The sequence below is a fragment of the Fukomys damarensis genome, unplaced genomic scaffold (genome assembly GCF_012274545.1).
Source record: "Fukomys damarensis isolate Sample0158 unplaced genomic scaffold, DMR_v1.0_HiC HiC_scaffold_9, whole genome shotgun sequence".
Lineage (NCBI taxonomy): Eukaryota > Metazoa > Chordata > Mammalia > Rodentia > Bathyergidae > Fukomys > Fukomys damarensis.
Window position 1 is genome coordinate 49,755,097 of NW_022900921.1, and position 21,120 is coordinate 49,776,216.

General features: G+C 48.6%; 1 protein-coding gene across 1 annotated transcript in view; it reads left to right on the forward strand.

Moving 5' to 3' along the window:
• Positions 1–14,573, forward strand: part of LOC104852425 (sulfotransferase 1C2) — a 34,135-nt gene extending 19,562 nt beyond the window's left edge. The window contains exons 3-9 of the mRNA XM_033761490.1: positions 7,664–7,823; positions 8,283–8,408; positions 11,134–11,231; positions 11,920–12,046; positions 12,503–12,597; positions 12,711–12,891; positions 14,461–14,573. Of these exons, the coding sequence (XP_033617381.1) occupies positions 7,664–7,823; positions 8,283–8,408; positions 11,134–11,231; positions 11,920–12,046; positions 12,503–12,597; positions 12,711–12,891; positions 14,461–14,573 (900 nt within the window). The remainder of the gene's footprint in view (positions 1–7,663; positions 7,824–8,282; positions 8,409–11,133; positions 11,232–11,919; positions 12,047–12,502; positions 12,598–12,710; positions 12,892–14,460) is intronic.
• Positions 14,574–21,120: the final 6,547 nt, after the last annotated feature.

The window sequence follows — 21,120 nt, forward strand, 5'->3', positions numbered from 1 at the left end:
TAGCCAATGGCAGTTCCCCATGACTGAGACTGAACACAGTCTACAAGGCCTAACTTGAGTTTCCCTACCCTCAGGGTTGAACTCCACTCAGTTCTATTACAGGTTTCCCCTGCCCTTTCTTTAAAGATGTTCAAAGTTGGGAGCTCAGAAAACTACCCTTCATGAGAACCTATGCCTCTGCAGAGTTGGTCTAAGGACTGGCCCCATCAGGAGGTTTGAGAACAGTGGGGGGGTCATGGGGGTGTTTCAAGGGCGCCCACGTGGCTACCTTCCTTACTGGGTCTGTTGTCACACAGTCCAGGTCGCACACCCGCCGGGTGATCTCAGGCAGGCAGGCAGCTGAAGAGACCCCCTCCGGGGTCTTTGGGTCCTTGCTGGGTCTGTTGTTGCACAGTCCGGGAGGTCACGCACCCGCTGGGTGATCTCAGGCAGGCAGGCAGCTGAAGAGACCCCTCTGAAGTATACCACTAACTTCTAAAGGTGAGTGGGATTGTTAGCTCCTTAAAAGACAGAATAAATTTCAGATGACCTTAACTAATAAAAATATTTTTAAAGGGCATGAGGCTAAGGAGTAGCTCAGTGCCACAAACATCTGCACACAAGGCCCTGGATTCCACCCCAGAAACCACAGGAAACAAAAGCCCTCCATACCCTGCCCTTTTTACTTAACACGTGGACACACTGTGAGAAAGCCATCCCAGAAGGGTGACCTGAGTGACAGCCACACTGAGGACCGGCCCAGAGCTCCTCAGGCAAGGGAGGCTGCCATGGCCACACTGTCAAACACAGCAGAGCCCTTCCCTCCACAGTGCAGGAGGAGTTCTGGCCCAAGGGATTGGCCAAGGTGGGCTCCATCTCCAACACTGTAGCAAAGAACCCAAGATGGCTGACTTGTGGAGGGGAGAGGTAGTGTGGTCACCATTTTGGGGGTCTCAGTCTATGCTCAGAGGCCCCATTGCCCTCAGGTCCATGGGGAGGTAGCATGTCATGGCAGGAGCCTGTGACAAAGGAAATTGCTTACCTCATGGCTGGAATGAAAGACATGAGTAAGAGGCCAGGGTCCTTCCACCCACCCCTCAAGTCACAGCTTTGGGACTCCACTGCCCTAAGAAGCCAGATGACAGTACGGACCTTTGGAGGACACTGCAGACCTGAATGATAGCAATGTGTCTTAGGAACCAGTATATAAATACTGACTGTCAAAGGAAGTGTTGGGAGAACCCATGTGCACAGGATTTAGAAGAAACTCATTGATCAGTTGCTCCTGCTTCCTGGAACTCTCCTTTGGGTCAAGTGGCTCTGGTGTGCAGGGAGGAGCAGCTCAGGGAAAAGATGTCTGTGGAGTTCATCTACACTGAGTGCCCACCCAGCCCCACAGAGAAGTCCACATGCTTCCTCCTTCCTTTCCTGTCACTGGAATGCAGGTCCAGGGGTCACAGTTGGGGTACCCTGAGCAGGGCTCTGAGCCCCACCTGGTAACCCACAGAAAAAGCCCAGCCTCTGGGTGGGTGCAATCCCAAATGCTGTGTCAGGACGAAAGCCTGGATGTTTTGCATGGAGCAGCACAGTGCCCACAGTTAGTAAGGAGCAGAGGGAGCCCCTTGGGTTGGGCATGTGTCCCCAGGGCACAAGAAGGCCAGGCAGCCTCAAAGTGCTCACAGGAGTAAGATCTGGCCAGACCCAGCCACTGGCACACTGCAGCCCCTCATCCCTCCTTTCCATCTGTTGGGTCTGACCTTGCAGCCAGGGTGCAGGAAGGGGAGGGGGGCTATGAGACAGTAGAACCCAGCCTCCTCCAGTCCCTCACCAGGCTTGAGGAGCACAGGAGAACCGGCCCACATTGAGCCCCGCTGCAGTCACCACCACTGTCCAGGAAGAGAGAGACTTTTCACAGAGAGGTTCCTGCTGAACACTTTGTTTTGCCCCCATGCAGTTCACTCTCTGCAGCATCAGTTTATTCACGTGGGTCTCACACACACATTAAGCATCACCTGGTAAGTCAAGACACCCTGGAAGGGTGTTGCGTGGACACAGACCCAATACCTCGTTGTTTCCAGGATTGTTCTTCTGTGCTGTAGAAGGTGCATTTGTGGTCACAAATCAAGGCAGCAAGGACTCAAAGGCTACACAGAAAGCCCACAGTTAAAAGCTGCTTATGCTTGAAATATACTTCTGGTCCTCTGGAACTTGAGAAATATTTTTCCAAGAAACAAGACACTAGAAGCTGGGGATGGTCCTAGAGAAGACTCCTCTCTCAGGCTCTGAAGGACTCAGCCCTGTGTCACCTGTGTCTTGGGCTATGCCCTCCAGAGCAGCAAGACAGGACCTGTTACTACTTAGCTGGCCCAGTCCATGATACTGGTAACACATACCTGAGAATCTAACACATAGGGTTTGTCCTCTTCATTTCTAACTTTGCTTCACATTTTGGGGATCCCTCTTCCTGAAGCCAGAGTTGCAGTAGGTGAGGAAAAATGACCAGGGAAAGAGATAGTAGCAGAGGGAGACATGTAATCCTTTACCCTGGTCTAAGGATGGGTATTAGGCAGGAAACAAGAGGAAAGAACTTGAGATCGTGAGCACAGGTAAGGAGAAAAATGGCCTGAGATACAGGGAATTGTGTGAACTCTGAAGGGTCAAAACAGAAGGAACAAAAAGACACACAGCATGGACAGCACAACCCAGGGATGCACTGAGCCAGCTCAGCTGTCAAAGCAGGACCTAGCAGAGGCAGAGAGAGACAGGGAGGCCCAGCACTCACCCCATGCCTAAGGAAACCCACCACTCTGTGCTCTCAAGATACCCAGGGGGCTTGAGCAGCCATGGAGGAAGCATCCTTAGCAGAAGCATGTACTGGGGACAGCTCCTACCCTCCGGGACCTGGACACTATCCTCTGTGCCTGCAACCCAGGGTCATGAGGCTGCTTCTCCTACCTGTACCCAGGACAGACACCCAGAAAACTCTCAGAAAGCCATGAAGTCCCAGACTGGGTGGAAACTAAAGGTTTTCATTTTGAGCCTTCATTTATTCCTGAAATAAATACATCAACCCTGTCAAATGGGAACATGACAAAGAATCATTCACGGAGATCGCATACCACAATAGCCAGTTCTGGTTGGAAGATAAGACATATTTTTCAATAAAAACAGTGCCACAGGCCTCGAGCTCACCCCAAACATGTGCCATTGTGCTTGGGACCACTGAGACTATGGTAAGGTAGTTGTCTTATTCATTACAGTAAAAAAAGAAAATTGCTGTAAAAGAAAACTCAACATGAGTATTCCATGAGTCTCTGGACTACTACATATTGGAAGACTCAGTTCACCTTCATGCATCCCTGAGTTTACCTGAAATGTTCACAGCAGGCAGATGCCAGGCAGAAAATGGACCATCAACAAGCAATGCTGGGCAGCAGGGTGGCTGCGGTGACTATCATGGCTAAGGTTCTCTTCGTGAGCTAGTCAAAGCATCCTAAGCTGTGGTGTTAGAGGCAGAATGAAATCCACCAAGCTGTGCATACTCAGTGACTGGAGTGTGTGGTGTGAGTTGAGCCTCACAGAACTGTGGTTCTGAAGATGCATGCAGGTAGCAGACAGCAGAGATCCACGTCAGCTCCATCTTAAGATAAAGCTCCCAATAGGATGGCTGTGGGCTCTGCAGAAATGGACTAGGAGCAGCTGGGTTGGAAGAGCACAAGGGGGCCAGAGGCGGGGCCACCAGTGCAGCAGGTGCAAGGAAGCAAGTTCCTTTCCACTGGCCCAGGCCTGTGTAGGTGACATCAGAAGATGCATCTGGACTGGCCCAGAAACAACCAGGATACTAATGCAAACTAGGCTTAAGTTATCTCTGGAAGGGAAGAAAAAGAGAGGAGCGGGACTGCCCGAGGCCACACACACCCAGCTGGTCACCATGAGCTGGAGGCTGAGACTGCATGCAGTGGTCACAGATTCTGGGGCTGCAGGGACTGTGGGCTTATCCTACTCACAGTTTCCCTCAATACATCTAAAATTTATAATATAAATGTTAAATTAATAAAGTATATCATTACATAGGGGGAGGAAGTCCAGGTCTGTGCTTCAGAGTGGAAGACATAGCCTACGAGGTGCTGAAGACTGCAGCAAGGGTGGAGTGGCCACTGAGCAGTACTTCAGACACAAAAGCAGAGAGCTGGTTGAGAGGAATATCTAAGAAAGGGTGTGCATCAATGCTGAGAACTTGAGAGTCGGCTGAGGGCTGAGTACTCAGTGCTGGCTAAGTGAGTTGGGAAGAGAAAGGAAGGAAGATAGCTAGACTGCAGTTAAAGGAGGAGGGCCTGCCTCAAAGCCCTGGGAGGTTTAGAGTCACAGAAAACAGGCAGCTTTGGCAGGGAGCAGATGGAGCACTTGAGGTCCAGAAGAAAAGTGCAAAGCATGAACCAAGTTGGCTGCAGGTAGAAGAGCCCCAGAACAGGGTTGCTCAGCACAGGTCAGTCCAGTCCCCCAGGGAGCAGGACACAGGGTTGAACTCTGCCTCATAAAAGGGTGTCTTGGAGATGAGGTTGCTGTGAGCACACACAGGCAGCTCTTCCTCTCTGTCATCACTGAGTGCGGGGTTGGTGAGCACAGTTTGGGACCCAGATAAAGAAGAGCCAGCTCTTCTTTACTTAGTACCTGGGGGTAAGAAAGGTCTCTGTTACCACTGTGGCTTCTGGCCCTAGGCACCCACTGGAGATAGGTCCCCAGCAACCTTCTATCCATGCAAAGTGACCTCAGGCCCAGGTCACCTGGGGCTGGACACTGCAGGCCCTAGAGCCAACTTCCCACATCCCCTCTTGCCAAACCCCGCTCCACTGCTCACTGCTTGAACAGAACCCAATGAATTGAGGACAAGCTCTTGGGTCAAGGAGAGATTTACCCAATAAGCCTACATGTCTGAGAAGAGAGGGACCATCATCCCCAACCCAGCACAGATTTAAGCTCCTTTCCGCTTTAGGCACAAGAGCGTTTACAAGGGAAATGAATGATGAACTCAGTGGCTGGTAGCCTATGGACTTGGTATATCTGGGCAGTAAATCAACCTCTTGTTTAAGTCTAAATGATTGATGGGGCTGTGTGCCCAGGGAGGGGCCAGCTTCCTCTAGGTAAGGACAGAGGCTGCAGGCTTTGGGGCAGAGCTTTCTTTAAACCATAAGCACAGCAGCACCCAGGACATGCCCACTTTAGACTTTCTGCCCAACCAACAGAGGAAGGAGGAGCCCATGTACACAGACCCCTGAGCTCACAGAGGGAAAGGTCACTAGGTTTTTCCTCCAAAAGCTTGCATTTGCAGGAGTCCAGAACTGAGCCTGCAACAAGTTCAGGCTTCAGCTGAGCAGTCTTGGTGCAGAGAAAGGTGCGTCCTGGTCAGGGAGGTGACAGTGGCTTCTGTGCATCCCAAAGCTCACAGGAATGGCTCTGTTGACCACACTGGAAGCAGTGGTTTGAGTTCTTACAGTGTCTGTGCGCAGGAGCACCACTCACCTACCACCACCACCACCCACTTCCCGTGCCCCTGCCCTTGGTTGGGCTTTGGGCTCCTGACCTCCAGCCAGAACCTGAAGGTAAGACAGTGGTGGAAGGGGAATGCTGTGCTTAACTTGTCCATGTGTCTTAGTCTGCAATCCTGCAGGTGTTGCTGTGCAGGTAGATTAACTCCAACAGAAAGGATCCCAAAGAACTGGAAAAGAACCTGCAAATGAATATAGTCAACGGACAGTAGCCTGACTCTGCTGGACCTGAAATCAGGCAGCAACCTCCAAAAGCCCCCACTCTCCCGTGCCCTCTCTCTTTCTACTCTGATACTTTACCCAAAGCCCTTTCCCCCTCCTCCCAGTACCAGCTGGACCTGTCTAGCTGTGACTGTCCCTTTGGCCCCAAGGACTTTCCCTTGGTCCCAGCTTCTGACCACAGCCCATGCTGGGCCTGTGAATGGGACCTGCCCAGGCAGCTGCTCCAGGGCTGGTTGCGTAATTACCGGACAGTGGGATAAAGCATAGGAAGTATACACACAAGCTGCTGTAGGGAGGAGTGAGTACTTCTGTCCACAGAGCTGGGGACAAGGATGGCTTCATCAAGGAGGCTACAGCTGACCTGTGCTGAGAAGACACAAAGCTTCCAGCCAGCTGCTTATCTGTGTCCCCAGTCCTCTGGTAGGAACATGTGTTGATGAGGCCTTTCCTTGGGATGGTGAAAAGGACTTGCGGCCTGGGCTCCCCTGCCCACCTGAGCTTTGGCCAGTGCCAGCACACCAGCGTACACCTCCAGCACAATGGGGTGGCAGGGGCACTAAGCCCCAGACAGGTGACCCCCAGTTACTGATGGAGCCAGGTTCTGTGGCTTCTTTGCTCACCGCCCTGCAAACCCCGAATATGCAGCACTAGCAGCCCATCCAATGGGGCAATGTCCTGATATGGCATCAGCATTAAAAATTCACACATCAAACCCACATAAGGTTATGTGCACCAGCCACACTGGTCTGGCAACTCCAGACTGTAGGGTGTCAGCCAACCCTTGGTGACCCAGGACTGGCTGAGAGCTGGGCCTCTGAGCTACTGCCTGGCCTGACGGAGAGGATAAGACCACACTTTGAAGCACACACAGTTGCTCCCAAGTGCACATGGCTCTTGAGAGGAGAGCTGAAACTCCTCAGTCAATTGGAAATGGGGACTGCGTGACTGAGCTCACCCTCCTGGACTCACACAGCCAGACACATGACACCTGCCAAAGTTGGCCAACCAGTGACTGGGTGACTCTCAAATCGTACTCTCTGAGTCAGAGCCCTAGACCCACCCCACCTCCCAGGAGGCCCTGCAGGGTCCCAGATGCAGCTCAGACTCAGCCCCATGGAAGAATTGCCCTCCTCCAGCCTCCCATTCTTGCCCACCACCAGCCAGACTCTGGTTGCCACCCCCTCACACCAGATCAGTAAGCACTGTTGGTTCTAACACTAAGATCCCTGGAACACACTTGCTTCTGGGTTCCCCACAGCCACACCCATCTGAGCACCACCCTGCTTTGCTGGGATGCTCCCCCATCCTGGAGCTCCATCCAGAGAGGATAGGAATGATTTAGAGAAACTGAAATCCTTGCATAGTGACATAGTACTGTGGAAGATGGTATAACACTTCCTCAAAAAAATCAAATAATTGATTCAGAAATTCTGTGTCTGGGTGCACAGCCCAGAGAATGTGAAGCAAGAGCTCAAAGAAATATATGTGTACCGTGTTCACAGCAGGATCATCACAACAACCAAAGGTGGCAGTGACCCCAGCATCCATGGGTGAATGCACAGCAAAGTAAGAGACAGCTCAGGCGGGCAGGGAACAGAATCAGCTTTAAGAAGGAAGAAGGCCCTGTAATATGCCACACACGGTTGAACCTCACAGACGTCAAGCTAAGGGAGACAAGCCATTCACAGAGGAACAGGCGGCATGAACTTCACAGATGTGGCAGCTCAGTGACAGTCAGGGTAGGAAGGGTAGGTATCCTTGGCATTTTCTAGATAGAGTTTCCATTCAGGAAAATGGGAAGGTCTAGAGATAGGTAGTAGTGAAGGCTGCACAACAATGTGTGTATAACTAGTGGGACCACTCTGTACACCTAGAACTGGGCACAGTAGTCAACTTTGTGTTTTCTTTTCCTCTAGGACCCTGCACCCCAGGACACAATGGCCGCAAGGTTAGGGAGGCCACTGGTTGAGGTGGCAGGAGTACCCCTACCTGCTTCCACGGTGGACAACTGGAGCCAGATCCATAACTTTGAAGCCAAGCCAGACGATCTCCTCATCTGTACCTACCCCAAGTCAGGTGCTGAGGCAGGGCAACCTCAAAGAGCTCCATGCTGAGTCAGAATCCCTGTCCTAGGATGGGGCACACAGGCACCTGGGACCCAAGTTCTGGGCCCAGCGGCCAGCACTGGGGCCACCCACTGTGCCTGGTCTGTACCCCTTCAGATGGGCAGGAGCTTGGTCTCTGTGGCTCCACTCCCTACAGAGACCCAAAGTCCCTCCAATGTGGCATCCCTCTGTCCTGGCCAGCAGGGTCCTGGTCATGGTGTCCCTCGGTCCTTGCTAGTGGCATCTTGACCTTGGCATTCCACTGTCCTGGCTAACAAGGTCCTGGTCCTGGTGTCTCTCAGTTGTAGCTAGTGGGGTCCTAGCCAGAGGGGAGGCATCAGTTACATCCTTTTCTGCACCTGTCCTTCACTCCATGAGCTTCAGGGCCAGCTATCTGAGGTCTCTGCTTCTCTCCTCCCCTGGCCCTCAGGGACAACATGGATACAGGAAATTGTGGACATGATTGAGCAGGATGGGGATGAGATGAAGTGCCAGCGGTCCATCATTCAGCTCCGTCACCCATTCATTGAGTGGGCACAGCCACCCCAGCCCTCAGGTGAGAGCCCCTTATGGCCAGGCTCCCTTCTCCATCTCTCTGGGTCCTCCTCACTCTCTTCTCCCCTCTCCCCAGCTCTCTCCTCTCTGTTCTCCCTTCGCCTCCTCTGTTTCTGTGGTCATGAGTTTCCTTTTCCTTTCCCCTTTTCTCATATTAGCTAAGTTATGTACCAAGAGTGATACAAGGGGGCTGGGGATTTAGTTCAGGTTCTGCCGCCTGCCTCAAAAGTGCAAGGACCAAAGCCAGGCATGGTGATGCACACCTGTAATCCCAGTACTTGGGAGGCTGAGGCAGGAGGATCGCTGTGAGTTCGAGACCAGCTTAGGCTACACAGTGAGTTCCAGAGCAGTCTGAACTACATAGTGAGACCCTGTCTCAAAAGTGCCAAAATAAAAAAAAAAAAAAGAAAGAAAAGAAAAAAGAAAGTGCAAGGTCCAAAGTTCAAGCCCCGGTACCAAAAAAAAACAAAGTGACAGGAACAGGGTTCCTGCCAAGGTCTGATTCAGCCCCTCTGTTCTGAAGCTCACTCTGGTCACTCATCAGTGGGGACTCATAGGAAGGGGGAACCTGCCTGGGGCCCTCGCAACATCATCTCCCCACACCCCTAAAAGTGAGGTGCCAGAGGGAGCCTCAAAATCCACTCACACAATGCATTCTGCTCACTAGAGAAGCTTTTTTCAGGGAAAGCTAGACCTGGAAGTTTTTCTTTTTACACTAAAAAAAAAAAAATCAAAAGAAAATAGAGGCAAAAGAAGCTACTTCAGGAAGTTGGCAGCTTCACAAAGGGCTTGGTAGAATGAAGGTGGGAAGACGACCCTGCCCGAACCAGTGGCCAAGGGTGGAACGCTGAGGGCAGACCCAGGACCTGTGCCGCAGAAACTCAGGAACATGGTGCCTGGGACCCAGTGGAGCACAGAGCTGGACGAGCAGGACATACATTCACCATGCAGGCAGCCCAAGGGCAGCACCTGTGTGAATAAGGGGCTGAGTTTGAGCACGACTCGAGCCAGGTGCTGAGGACAGAGATAGAGAAGGGACAGTTTGCAGCCTCGTGAGGAGTACGGGTGTTGGTGTCCTTCAGAGTGGTGTGCAGCTTTCCTTTCTAGTGTCAGAATGCTTTCCTTCATGTATACAGTCCAGCAGTCCCACTTCTAGAAAATGAACACCAGAATTCAAACAGGTATCTGCACGCCTGTGTTCGGCACACCAGCCACTGGGAAGCACTGTGTCCATTGACAGCTGAAAGGAGAAAGGAAATGTGGGTCTATGCACAGTGGAACAGCGTTCAGCCACAGAGGAAGGGACTCTGAACCAGGATGCAGCACACTGGATGCCACAGACACTGCTGCGTGGCATAAGTCAGATGCACAGGGACACCTGTGTGTGTCCACTCGTAGGAGACCCTGAGTGGCCGAGCACACAGCGAGAGACGTGACTGGGAGGAGGACTGGGAGCTGAGTCTGGCAGGCACGGGATTTCTGTTTAGGAAGATGACAAAATTCAGAGGCGACTGGTGCTGATGGTTACACAACAACCTGAATGCACTGGTGCCACTCAGCTGTGCTCGAGATGCAGCTGGGCTGTAACTCAGAGGTAGGTCTGTGCTTAGTAAATGCTGGGTTCAACCCACAGTGCAGCAAATAACTTATCATTATTACTGGGGATTCCCAACATATGAAGCGAAATCAAGACTCTCAAAGTGATAACTCTGTGCACATATCTTGGCAAGGTGTGGAGCTGTGCACTCAGGAACCCCTGTGGTCTCCAGCAGAAGGGTCTTGGGTCAGATCTCTAAGGCCCAGGTATGTACGTCCAGGGGCAGGAGTTGAAGGTTGCGACCTCCTCCTCCCCCTCCCAGGGAATCTGGCAAATAGGCCCTTTTCCTCTGATGTGAGAGGACAGCCAACCCCAAGGTACTGGCAGGAGAGGGCCTGGCCCTTCAGGGGTTCAGGGCTCCTGGATTGCAAGGAAGGAGAGCTGGTCACCTGTGAGACCTTACTGCCCGCTAGCAAGCAGGAAGAGGTGAAGAGATGCTTCCACACATGCCTTCCTGCAGCACGAGGAGAATTAAATGCTATGTTCATATTCCCAGGCCTTAGAAATACCCTCCTCCGCATGACCAAGCTCCCTGACTTTCATACAGATGGGTTTTCTTCCATGAGTCAGAGTCCAACTTTAAGAGAACCACCTCTCCCTTCAGACCCTGAGCGCAGTCCCAGCCTGTCTGCGCCAGCGCCACTCACTGGCGCCACCTCCCGACTGCTGATGATTGCTGCAGCATAAAGCTGAGGAGGAAGCCTGGGCTGTTTCTCCGCATTGAGCACCAGGACCAGAAAGAGCAAGCCTCATGAGGGTTTTAAATGAGAATAAGAATCGTGACTCCTGTGCTTTTGTGGATAGGAAGAGGCTCGCACAGGCAATAGCATGTGACTTCTCTGGCAGCCAGGGTGGTAGAGAGTCTGTGCTCTAGGCTGGCGCCGCCCCTGCCCAGCTGCTGCTCAACCATTGTTGGTCCACCATACCCTGAGGCTGACATAAATTAACCTGGGGCTCTGTCCCCTCACACCATGTGATTCTACCAAAGTGAGGAAAATGTCAACCGCCCGCTGTGAGTCTCCAAGTCCGAGAGCAGAGATAGGCAGGTAGCCGAATGTTCTGAACCCAGCCTGGAACCCATACCACAGGGTATGGCAGATGCCAACATGTCCCTGGAATTGTCTCACAGGTGTGAACAAAGCTAATATCATGCCCTCCCCGAGGACGATGAGGACACACCTGTCCACAGTGTTGCTGCCACCTTCTTTCTGGGGAAAGAGCTGCAAGGTAGGAAGGCAGCTTATGGGAGGGAGGGTGTGGGCCTGAAATAGTATGAGTGTACTCATGGGGGAGGACATGAGGTGACCACTGCCTGGGTGGTGACCACAACTGGAGCAGCTTAGGAGGCATTAGTTAGATAGGCAGCAGCTGCAGGCCGTGGAGGCTCACAGAGTGGACAGGAGAGCTAGGAACAAGCAGGTGGACAGAGGAAGCCAGCACTTGGTGTGGCTGCCAGCCCTGGGCCCCCTGCTTTACTGTAAGACTCACTCGACTCCTCCCACAGCCAGCACCCAGCCTGCTTGGTCACATATAGCCACAGGCTACTCCTTGCCAGGACAAGGACTGTGCATGGTCAGCCAAGGAGCCCAGTGAGTATGGCCCAAACTTGTAGCCATGAAGCTCTCCTGCTTCTCTGGGAAATAAGATGAGGTGTTGGGAGGCTCACTCATGCCCAGGTGGCTGTTTGGAGTGGATGGCAGGTCACCACTCCTACAGGAAGGGTTCGCTTCTGGCACAAGGGTGGTCAGGAGCCAGGCTGGCTAACTGTGAGTTAGTAAGACCAGGGTGGCAGAGAGGCAGGGTGGTCAGCAAGAGGAGGTCATGAGACCACGTGTCCCTTCCAGCCCTGGATGCCCCCGGAGCCCTGTGAGAGTCTACGTGTCACATCTCTCAGCCACTTTCTTCTCACCCCAAGTTCATTTATGTAGCTCGGAATGCCAAGGACTGCATGGTTTCCTACTACCATTTCCAAAGGATGAACAAAAAGCTCCCCGACCCTGGTACCTGGGAAGAGTACTTTGAAACCTTCGTCAATGGAAAAGGTAAAAGAAAAACCTCCACAGCCTGTGTTCCCACCCCAGGAGGCCAAGTCTAGGGAACCATGTGAGATATCTCATTTCCTGGATGTCAAGTGTACCCTCAGTCAGTGCCACCACCATCTGGGACCAGGTGAGGCAGGAGGCAGCTTCCCCAGTGATTCTCAGCCTCAGCAAACACCCCCAGCTGACCTGAAAGCCTCCATCCTGGGCCACCAGGTGCAGAATCCCTCAGGCCCCCGTAGAAGAGTGCCAAGGATGGCACATGCCAACACAAAGCCACTTTTGGTGGTGAGTTGGGAAGAGAACCAAGGCTGTGGCAATCCACAAGACCTTCTAGATCAGTAGGTCAGGACCCCAGGACATGCCCCATCCAGAGTTTGCCTCCCCTCGCCCCATGCCCTCCAGACTCCAAGGTTTTGTGCCATCATGGGGTGGCCTCTTCTCCCCTGTGTTTTGCAGTAGCCTGGGGCTCCTGGTTTGATCATGTGAGAGGATGGTGGGACATGAGGGACAGATACCAAGTTCTCTTCCTCTTCTATGAGGACATAAAGAGGGTGAGCCCATATACTTTGGAGCTATTTTGGAGCCTACATCTGGGAGGGGAATAGAGGGATAGAATGGCTTTCTGAAATTCTTCCATTCCAATCCAATGCTACCCTCACCCCAGGATCCCAAGCAGGAAATCCAGAAGGTGATGCAGTTCATGGGAAAGAACTTGGAAGAAGCAGTGCTGGATAAAATTGTCCAGCAGACATCCTTTGAGAAAATGAAAGAAAATCCCTTGGTGAATCGTTCCACAGTTCCCAAATCTCACATGGACCTAACTGTTTCTTCTTTCATGAGAAAAGGTTTGTGCGGACTCTGAAATCTCAGCTTGTCTGAGGACACTGCCAATACAAGGCTGCACTTCATACATGCAAGGTGCATCCCTCTCCTCAGAGCCTGTTTCTTAGGTCCAGCACCTTAACCACTTGGCCATCCCGGTGCCCTCAGAGCCTTTTCCTATCAAGGCTGGGGCTTGATGGTGCTACAGAGAGCATGACACACAGTAAAGGAAGTGCAGGAACCAGCACTAGTCCAGACCTCGCTGGTACCCCACCAGGGGTCTGGGACTTCAGAGAGAAGGTGTGGATCTTCACTCTAAGGCCACTTACAAGGCTCCACTCCTATTCTCACCCACACTGCCTCCTCTGCTGCCCACTACCTGGCTGTCTGTCAGCACTAGAGCTTCCACTGCCTCAGCTTCTGCTCTTGATTTGGCCTTGATCATTGTACACACCTGTCGCATGTCACAATTTTCAACTACAGTTAGTGCATCTCTTAATAAGTCTTAATTCCAATTTCCAAAAGAGGAATTCAAATTGGCCTGGTTCATATTTTTTAAGAATAACTTTCATTTATAATTGAAAAGAAGCAGCCACCAACAGCCACCTTCCCCCTGCTGTGTAGACTCACACACCTTCCTTTCTCACCCTGTTGGGGCCATGGTGTGTGTACAGCTGAGGGACACCTTCCCTTTCTCCTCCAGTCTCCCCCTCAGGCTTGGATTTGTTTCCTCACTTTCCAATCTCCAGCAGCATCCCAAGCTCCTGTAGCAAATCAGAACATTCTACCCCCAGCCCAACAGGCATCATTTCTTGCTGTTCTCCATGTTCATCATTACAAATAATGCTGCCCTGAGCATTTTTGTGTGTAGGTTCTTCTTTCCTAATGCTTTCATTTCTGTTGCCCAATTTTCCAGAAAGGTCAACAATATGAGGCAAAGAATATTTTAACACCTAAAATTATTTCAATTGCTGCTTGGTGAAAAATTATATCTAATTTGAATGGTTTCTGGATTCTGGATTGTTTTCATGGAGATGTAATCTACATATAAAAATGTACAGATCTTAAGTGGACAGTTCATCAATTTCTAATCTGTATGGCTATGCAGCCATACCTCTGGCACTCAACCATGAGAGCAATGTTCTCATCTCCCCAGAAAACTCATCATCATGCCTCTTCTGCTGGGTCTCTACCTGCAAAATGGGTTTCTACCTGCAGAGACCACCACTGTCTGACTTCACTGATCTTGCCTGTTTGTGGGTATCTCATGTGAGAGGTCCCTGGTCACCAAAATGTCCTAGATCCCTCCATGTGGCTGAATTCCATTGTCATGTCTATGTAGTGTCCAACATGCAGCTGTACCACAGGTGGGGCCAGAATGTTCCAGGTCCTTGCTCCCTTTTGTCCTCCTGCTCAGAGGCCCTTGAGCTGCTCCTCATGGCAGAAAGCTGCAGGTGGGCTGTCATCCACCGAAGGTGACCTGGTGTGGCCAGCTGTAGACAGGCAAGGCCCCCGAGAGCATTCATAGCTCCAGTCAGGCCACCCACTGTCAATCAGAGAGTGACATTCCTGTCTGGGCTTCTGTCTTCTAGGAACTGTGGGGGACTGGAAAAACTACTTCACTGTGGCCCAGAATGAGAGGTTTGAAGAAATCTACAGAGAAAAGATGAAAGGCACTTCTATCTGCTTCTGCCTGGAGCTCTGAGCACATTTTGAAGGCACTCCAGCACTGGCCTCGTCCTCAGCCAGAAGAAGTCCTGAGAGTGCCTGGCACATGTAGGTGAGCCTGGTGGCAGCTGCTCTGAGATCATTACCAGTGTGTCATGGCTTCATTCTGAAGGACCACGTCCAACATTGTTTTCTCCCCTATTACTTCCAAAGTAGAAATAAAACCATTTAATATCTCAATCAAATATAAGACTTTGGTACCAGAAGGATTTTTTTTAATCTCCATTCTTCTGGAAAATTTACCCTTAGATTCCTAGTCTGCAGCATAGTAATGCTCTCAATAAAAGCACACAAATCCTGTTAAAGATGTTATTCAGTCACACTTGATAAAGCTCAGAACATCTCAGTGGCAATGGAGACCATGGCAATAGGGTCTCATGTGGGGAGGAGGAGCTCAAGCACAGGCGTGGTTAAGGGGGCTTCATAGCCAAGAAGCAAGGTGGGGCCAGGGGATGGGAAATTACTAAGAGGAGAAACCATAGGAAAGAGGACTCTACAAACCAACCTAACAGGAGACTTGCTGAGGACCAACCAGGGTGGCAAAGCATCACATGCAGGTGGTAGAGAATGAGGAGCCAGAGTGATCAGATTTGACTATGGATTCTTTCTAAACTGATTTAATGGGATTCTTGCAAAAGCTGGATTTTATAAGGAAGTACACAATGGGCCCAGGAGAAGATTGAGGATCCTAACTAAAGTTTGATCAAGCAGAGAATCTTTGCCACTTGATGTAAACTCATTATCTTCCCTTTCCTCGCTAACTGGGAACTAAAAACACCAACCTGGAGGTTTAGGACTTGCTTGGGACAACTCAGTCCTAGTGTATGTGTTCCTGGTGCAGAATGCCATGAGACTGAAGAGACAGACAGATGCAGGACTGTGCAGTGTGAAATATTTGGGCACTTGCTGGAGGAAGCATTGTTCTGGGAAACAGAAAGACTAGTTGGACCCCACAAGTTGTGTCAGAAAGAGGTGCATTTTTATGGTTTAAAACAGTGACTTCCTCCTAACAGAAATGTATCTGATTTATCTCAAGCTGATATCAAAGGGTCAAACACATGCCTGAAGCTCCACATGACCCTGTAATGGTTTTGCCTATTACATTTGCTAGGACACTGCAGCAGAAACTAAGGAGGGTCACCCTGGAGCAATTATAGGGTCACAACTCAAGATGGTAGCAGTCATGTCAAGTTGAACACATAAAATCCACCCCTCATAACGGGCTCTTACAATCTCACATCTGTCCACCTCACTTCCATGATGTATCCTGAGTTACAGAGGGTTTCAGAACTGTGTAGCTGGGGTTCTGTGAGGCCCTTGGTACAGCTTGTAAATGGAGTCCACAGCAACAGTAGAGGCACACACATGAAAAGACAGACATGTTATGCAAGTGATCATAACAACCAATTTTCCCACCAGGAGCCCTAGGAAACAAACCAATGACCTAGTTTCTCTCCTACACAAGGGGTATGATTGGGGCTAAGGCATTAATATGTGTTTTCATTTGTGACACAAGAATGGATATATTCAGACTGAAATGTTGAATACAAACATAAAATTTGACTTTGACAGTAGCACAATTATAATATCCCTGAAATGCAGTTATGATAGAAGAGCACAAGATCATCTGCTAGCTCTCACTAAATGCCTGCTGTGTGAATGTAGTCAGAGCTTCTATATGCACTGTAACTCTGCAAGCCCAGCAGATGAGACAAATGTCAGAGCTCGGTGATCATACCAAGCTCTTACAATCCTGAGGATTCCTCAGGATGGCTTCTGGCCTAGAGCTCCTAGACACTCACTTAATCAAAACAGATCCATCTTTCTGGATGGAGCAGGGTAAGTAGCTGGGCTGGATAGAGGGCTGATGAGCACCCTCTCTTGCACCCATATAAACCTCAACACATGCCAATCAACTATCCTGGGGGAATCCAAGTTTTTGGAAGCTGATCAGACCTCCACTCACCTGACCAAGGGTATGGTGGCAGGGTAACAATAGACAAGACAAGATCTTCACTGCATAAATGGGGTTCCCAGGATGGTCAAAGCTCTTATCAGGCTAAGGCACCTGTCTCTTGGAGTTTTTTGAAGGGGTAAGGAGTGGTGCAGGGAACAGTGGAGTGTAGAGCACTGATGCAAGGTCTTAGCAACAAGAGAATGAGACATTCTAGCAGGAATAGCTCTTTGATTAATGGGAAATTTATTTTTTCCCACAGATTAATTTCTGCCTCTATAGAAATTTTATATATGAGTCATGCTGCCCTTAGCCATCCAAGACATCATAGTATCATTGAGACCTCTGCTGTGACCAGTTGTGTGGGGAGTTGTTCCTTTCCCACACCAACAGCTGGCTCTTTGGGCAAGCCATTGTGGGCTAATAGGCAGGCTCAGACTTTTAATATGAAAAGCCAGGTTATGAATTTGCAGTTCACTCAGGGTGGTCTCCATTACCAGGTGTTACAGTTTAGACCTAAAATAGCCTCCAATATTCTCATTTGGTGAAAGGTGATTGGACCATGGAGTCCTATATATTCATCAGTGGATTAATCCATTGATGGATCCATAGCTAAATGTGCCAGGAGGAGGTGGTGTCAGGAAGGAAGAGTGGTCCCTGGGGGCATGACCTGCAAAGACATATCTCCTCCCCAGCTACCCCCTTTTCTCTCTCACTTCTGCCCAGAATGACTGAGCAGCTTTGGAGACCAGACTCTATGAACGTGAAACATGGGGAAAAGAGCAACAACAATTAGGAAATGGGGGGGTCAGAATTCAGACTTGAACTTCACTGGTGATCAAAAGTGTGATGAATGTCTCCAAGCAACTGTTTCACTAGCATGTCTACTTGAGTATCTAATAGATCCAAATAAGACCAAAAAGAACTTGTGAGTCTCCTTGCTGACCCTTGGTCTCCTCACAGACCCTCCCAGATTTCTGCCTTCTTGGTTAAGAGTCCTACCATTCATGCTAACTGGCCAAAAACCTAAGAACTTTCCATGATACATCATGCACCACATGAATCCATCAAAAATCTAAGTTGTACTTCACAGTTCCCACTAACTTTAATTTACCCTAGTCCAATCACCTCACCTCACCTCCTTCACAGCACCCCTCATGCACAGAACAACCACCTCTGAACCATTACAACACTTAGCCACCAACTGTTGTCTTCACTTCCACCCCAACAATGCTCCCAGAAGCTTCTGCACGTGCACACGCACACACACACACACACACACACACACACAGAGATCTTCTTTTTTCTTTTTTGGTACCAGGGATAAAACTCAGGACTTTCCTGATGGATTCACTGCTGAATTTTACAAGACATTTAGAGAAGAACTACTGCCATTACTCTTCAAACTTTTCAATGAAATTGAAAGGGAAGCAATACTTCCAAACTCATTCCTGGAAGCAAGTATCACTTTGATTCCCAAACCAGAGAAAGAAGGAACTAAAAAAGAGAGCTACAGGCCAATCTCCTTAATGAATATTAATGCAAAAATCCTTAATAAGATACTAGCAAACAGAATACAGAGGATCATCAAGAAGATCATACATCCTGACCAAGTCAGATTTATTCCAGGGATGCAAGGATAGTTCAACATACGTAAGTCAATAAATGTAATACATTATATTAACAGAGTTAAGGACAAAAACCATATGATCCTCTTGATAGATGCAGAAAAAGCATTTGACAAAATTCAACACCCATTCATGATAAAAAACCTTGCAAAAAAATTTGAATAGATGGTCTATATCTCAACTTAATAAAGGCTATCTATGAAAAACCAACAGCCAACATCATATTAAATGGCCAAAAACTGAAAACCTTCACGTTAAAATCAGGAACAAGAAAAGGATGCCAACTATCACCACTCCTCTTCCATATAGTTCTGGAAACATTAGCCAGGGCAATTAGATAAGAGAAAGAAATTAAAGCAATAAAGATAGGAAAGGAAGAAGTTAAGCTGTCATTATTTGCTGATATGATACTCTACATTGAAGACCCAAAAAACTCTACCAAAAGACTTCTACACTTAATTGACACTTTTAGCAGAGTATCTGGATACAAAGTCAACACCCAAAAATCAGTAGCCTTCTTATACGCAAATAACAGAGTCACTGAGAGAGAAATTAGGGAAACAATTCCTTTCACAATGGCATCCCAAAAAATGAAGTATCTAGGAATCAATTTAACAAAAGAATCAAAAGACCTCTACACTGAAAACTACAGCACTCTGAAAAAAGATATCAAAGAGTATATAAGAAAATGGAAAGATATCCTCTGCTCCTGGGTAGGAGGAATCAACATAGTGAAAATGGCCATACTGCCAAAACTGCTATACAGATTCAATGCAATGCCAATCGAAACTCCAGCACTATATTTCACAGAACTAGAAAAAAGAATCCAAAAATTCATTTGGAACCAGAAGAGACCTAGAATACCAAAAGCCATCCTAGGCAACGGAGACATGGCAGTGGGTATAACAATTTTCAATTTGAAACTATACTACAAAGCCACTGTGATAGAAACAGCATGGCACTGGCAAAGAAACAGATCTGAGTATCAATGGAACAGTTTGGAAGACACAAAACCAAATCCAGATGTACTCAGCTACGTCATCTTTGACAAAGGAGTTGACCATCTTCAGTGGAGGAAAGATAGCCTCTTTAATAAATGGTGTTGGACCAGGAGGGCTGCCTGGGCCCTGATCCACTGTGGGAAGGATAGCCACACATTCTCCCACTGGGAGCCACTATCACTCCAGCACCAGGAAGGTAGCCACGCGGCCACCCCTGAAGACTACCCCCCAACCCCCCTTACACTCTCAGACCTCCTGATTGAGCCAGCCTTTGGACCCACTCTGCAGAGGCAGAGGTTGTCATAAAGGGTATTTTTCTGAGTTCCCAACTTTGAACATCTTTAAAGAAAGGGTGTGGGAAACCTGTAGTAGAATGGTATGGAGTTCAACCATGCAGAAGGTTGGGGAACTCAATCTGGGCTTTGCAGCCTGAGGTCACTCTGCATCATGGGGTTCAGCCATCAGCTAACTGAGATCAGGGGTCTTGAGTCCTAGCTCTGTCTGAGCCCCCATCCTAAATGGTAAATATACTATATTGAAAAGTTTGTTCACTGCAGACATGTTTTGGACTCTTTCTTGATTTCAATTTAATTCAAATGGTTTAAGGGTGATAGACTAGTGACTACCACAGGTGGTCAGTTTCCAAGTTGTGCTTGGTCATATTGTGTTGTTGGTTGGGATAAAGGATTGTGGTTGATTCGATAAGCTGTTTTCTCTGATGTTATGGAGATGAGAATGTCTGAGGGTCATTAGAGACCCAGAAGCTAGGGCACAACTATACCAGGAAGATTTGAGTGATAACCCAGAGATTAAACCAAGGACAGCCAGACAATAAAAATAAAAATGATAAAACACTTAAGCAAGACACAAAGACAGACTTCCAGTTCACCAATGGCAAACAGTAGGACAAATGAGGATGAAAAGGCCGATAGTGAACCACCAGGACACCCTGAACTCAAAGCACAGGAAGTAACAAAACATATCAATCAGGCTCTAGAAAAATTCAAAACAGAAATAATTTCCCAGATAACCATAGAGATAGTGAGCAAAATGGAAGTCATGATTCGAGACTCTGGAACAGAAACTGACAACAAAATAGATGAGCTCAGGACCATGATAGAAGCCATGAAAACCCAGCATAAGAAAGAAATGGAAAAAAAAAATGCTCAACATAGGAAAGAAATGGAATCCATAAAACAGATTCAAACAGATATCCAGGAGATTAAACACTCCATAGAAAGTGTATGCAACAGAATAAAAGAATGCAAAGATAGACTCTCAGATATAGAAGATAAGATTGCAGTCAGTGACCATGAAAAGAGAGGTCTCTTAAAAACAGTAAGAGATCATGAGAAATCGATCCAGCACTCCTAGATGATGCAAAGAAGAATAACTTAAGACTGATAGGAATACATGAAGTAGCAGGAGAAAATAGAAATGACTTAAAAAAGCTGTTTGCAGAACTAATTACAGAAAACTTCCCAAACAGAGGGGAAGAATCTCACATTCAGATAACTGAGGCATATAGGACCCCAACTAGCTACAATCAAAAAAAATCTACACCTAGACATATAATAATCAAGATCCCAGAAACCCAACAGAAGAACAAAATACTACAAGCAGTAAGAGAAAAGAAACAAATCACATACAAAGGAAAGCCCATCAGAATCACAGCAGACTTTTCAACACAAACCTTTGGGTCAAGGAGAGTCTGGAATGAGATATTTCAAGTACTAAAAGAGAACAACCTCCAACCTAGACTGATGTATCCAGCAAAACTGTCTTTCAAGATGGAGGGGGAAATAAGACACTTCCACGACAAAGAACGCCTCAGAAACTACATGAATACCAAACCAGTACTACAAGTAATTCTAAAAAAGATCCTAGAAAAAGACAATGAAGGCAACAACACCATGAGGCCCAACAGAGCAAATCAAATAG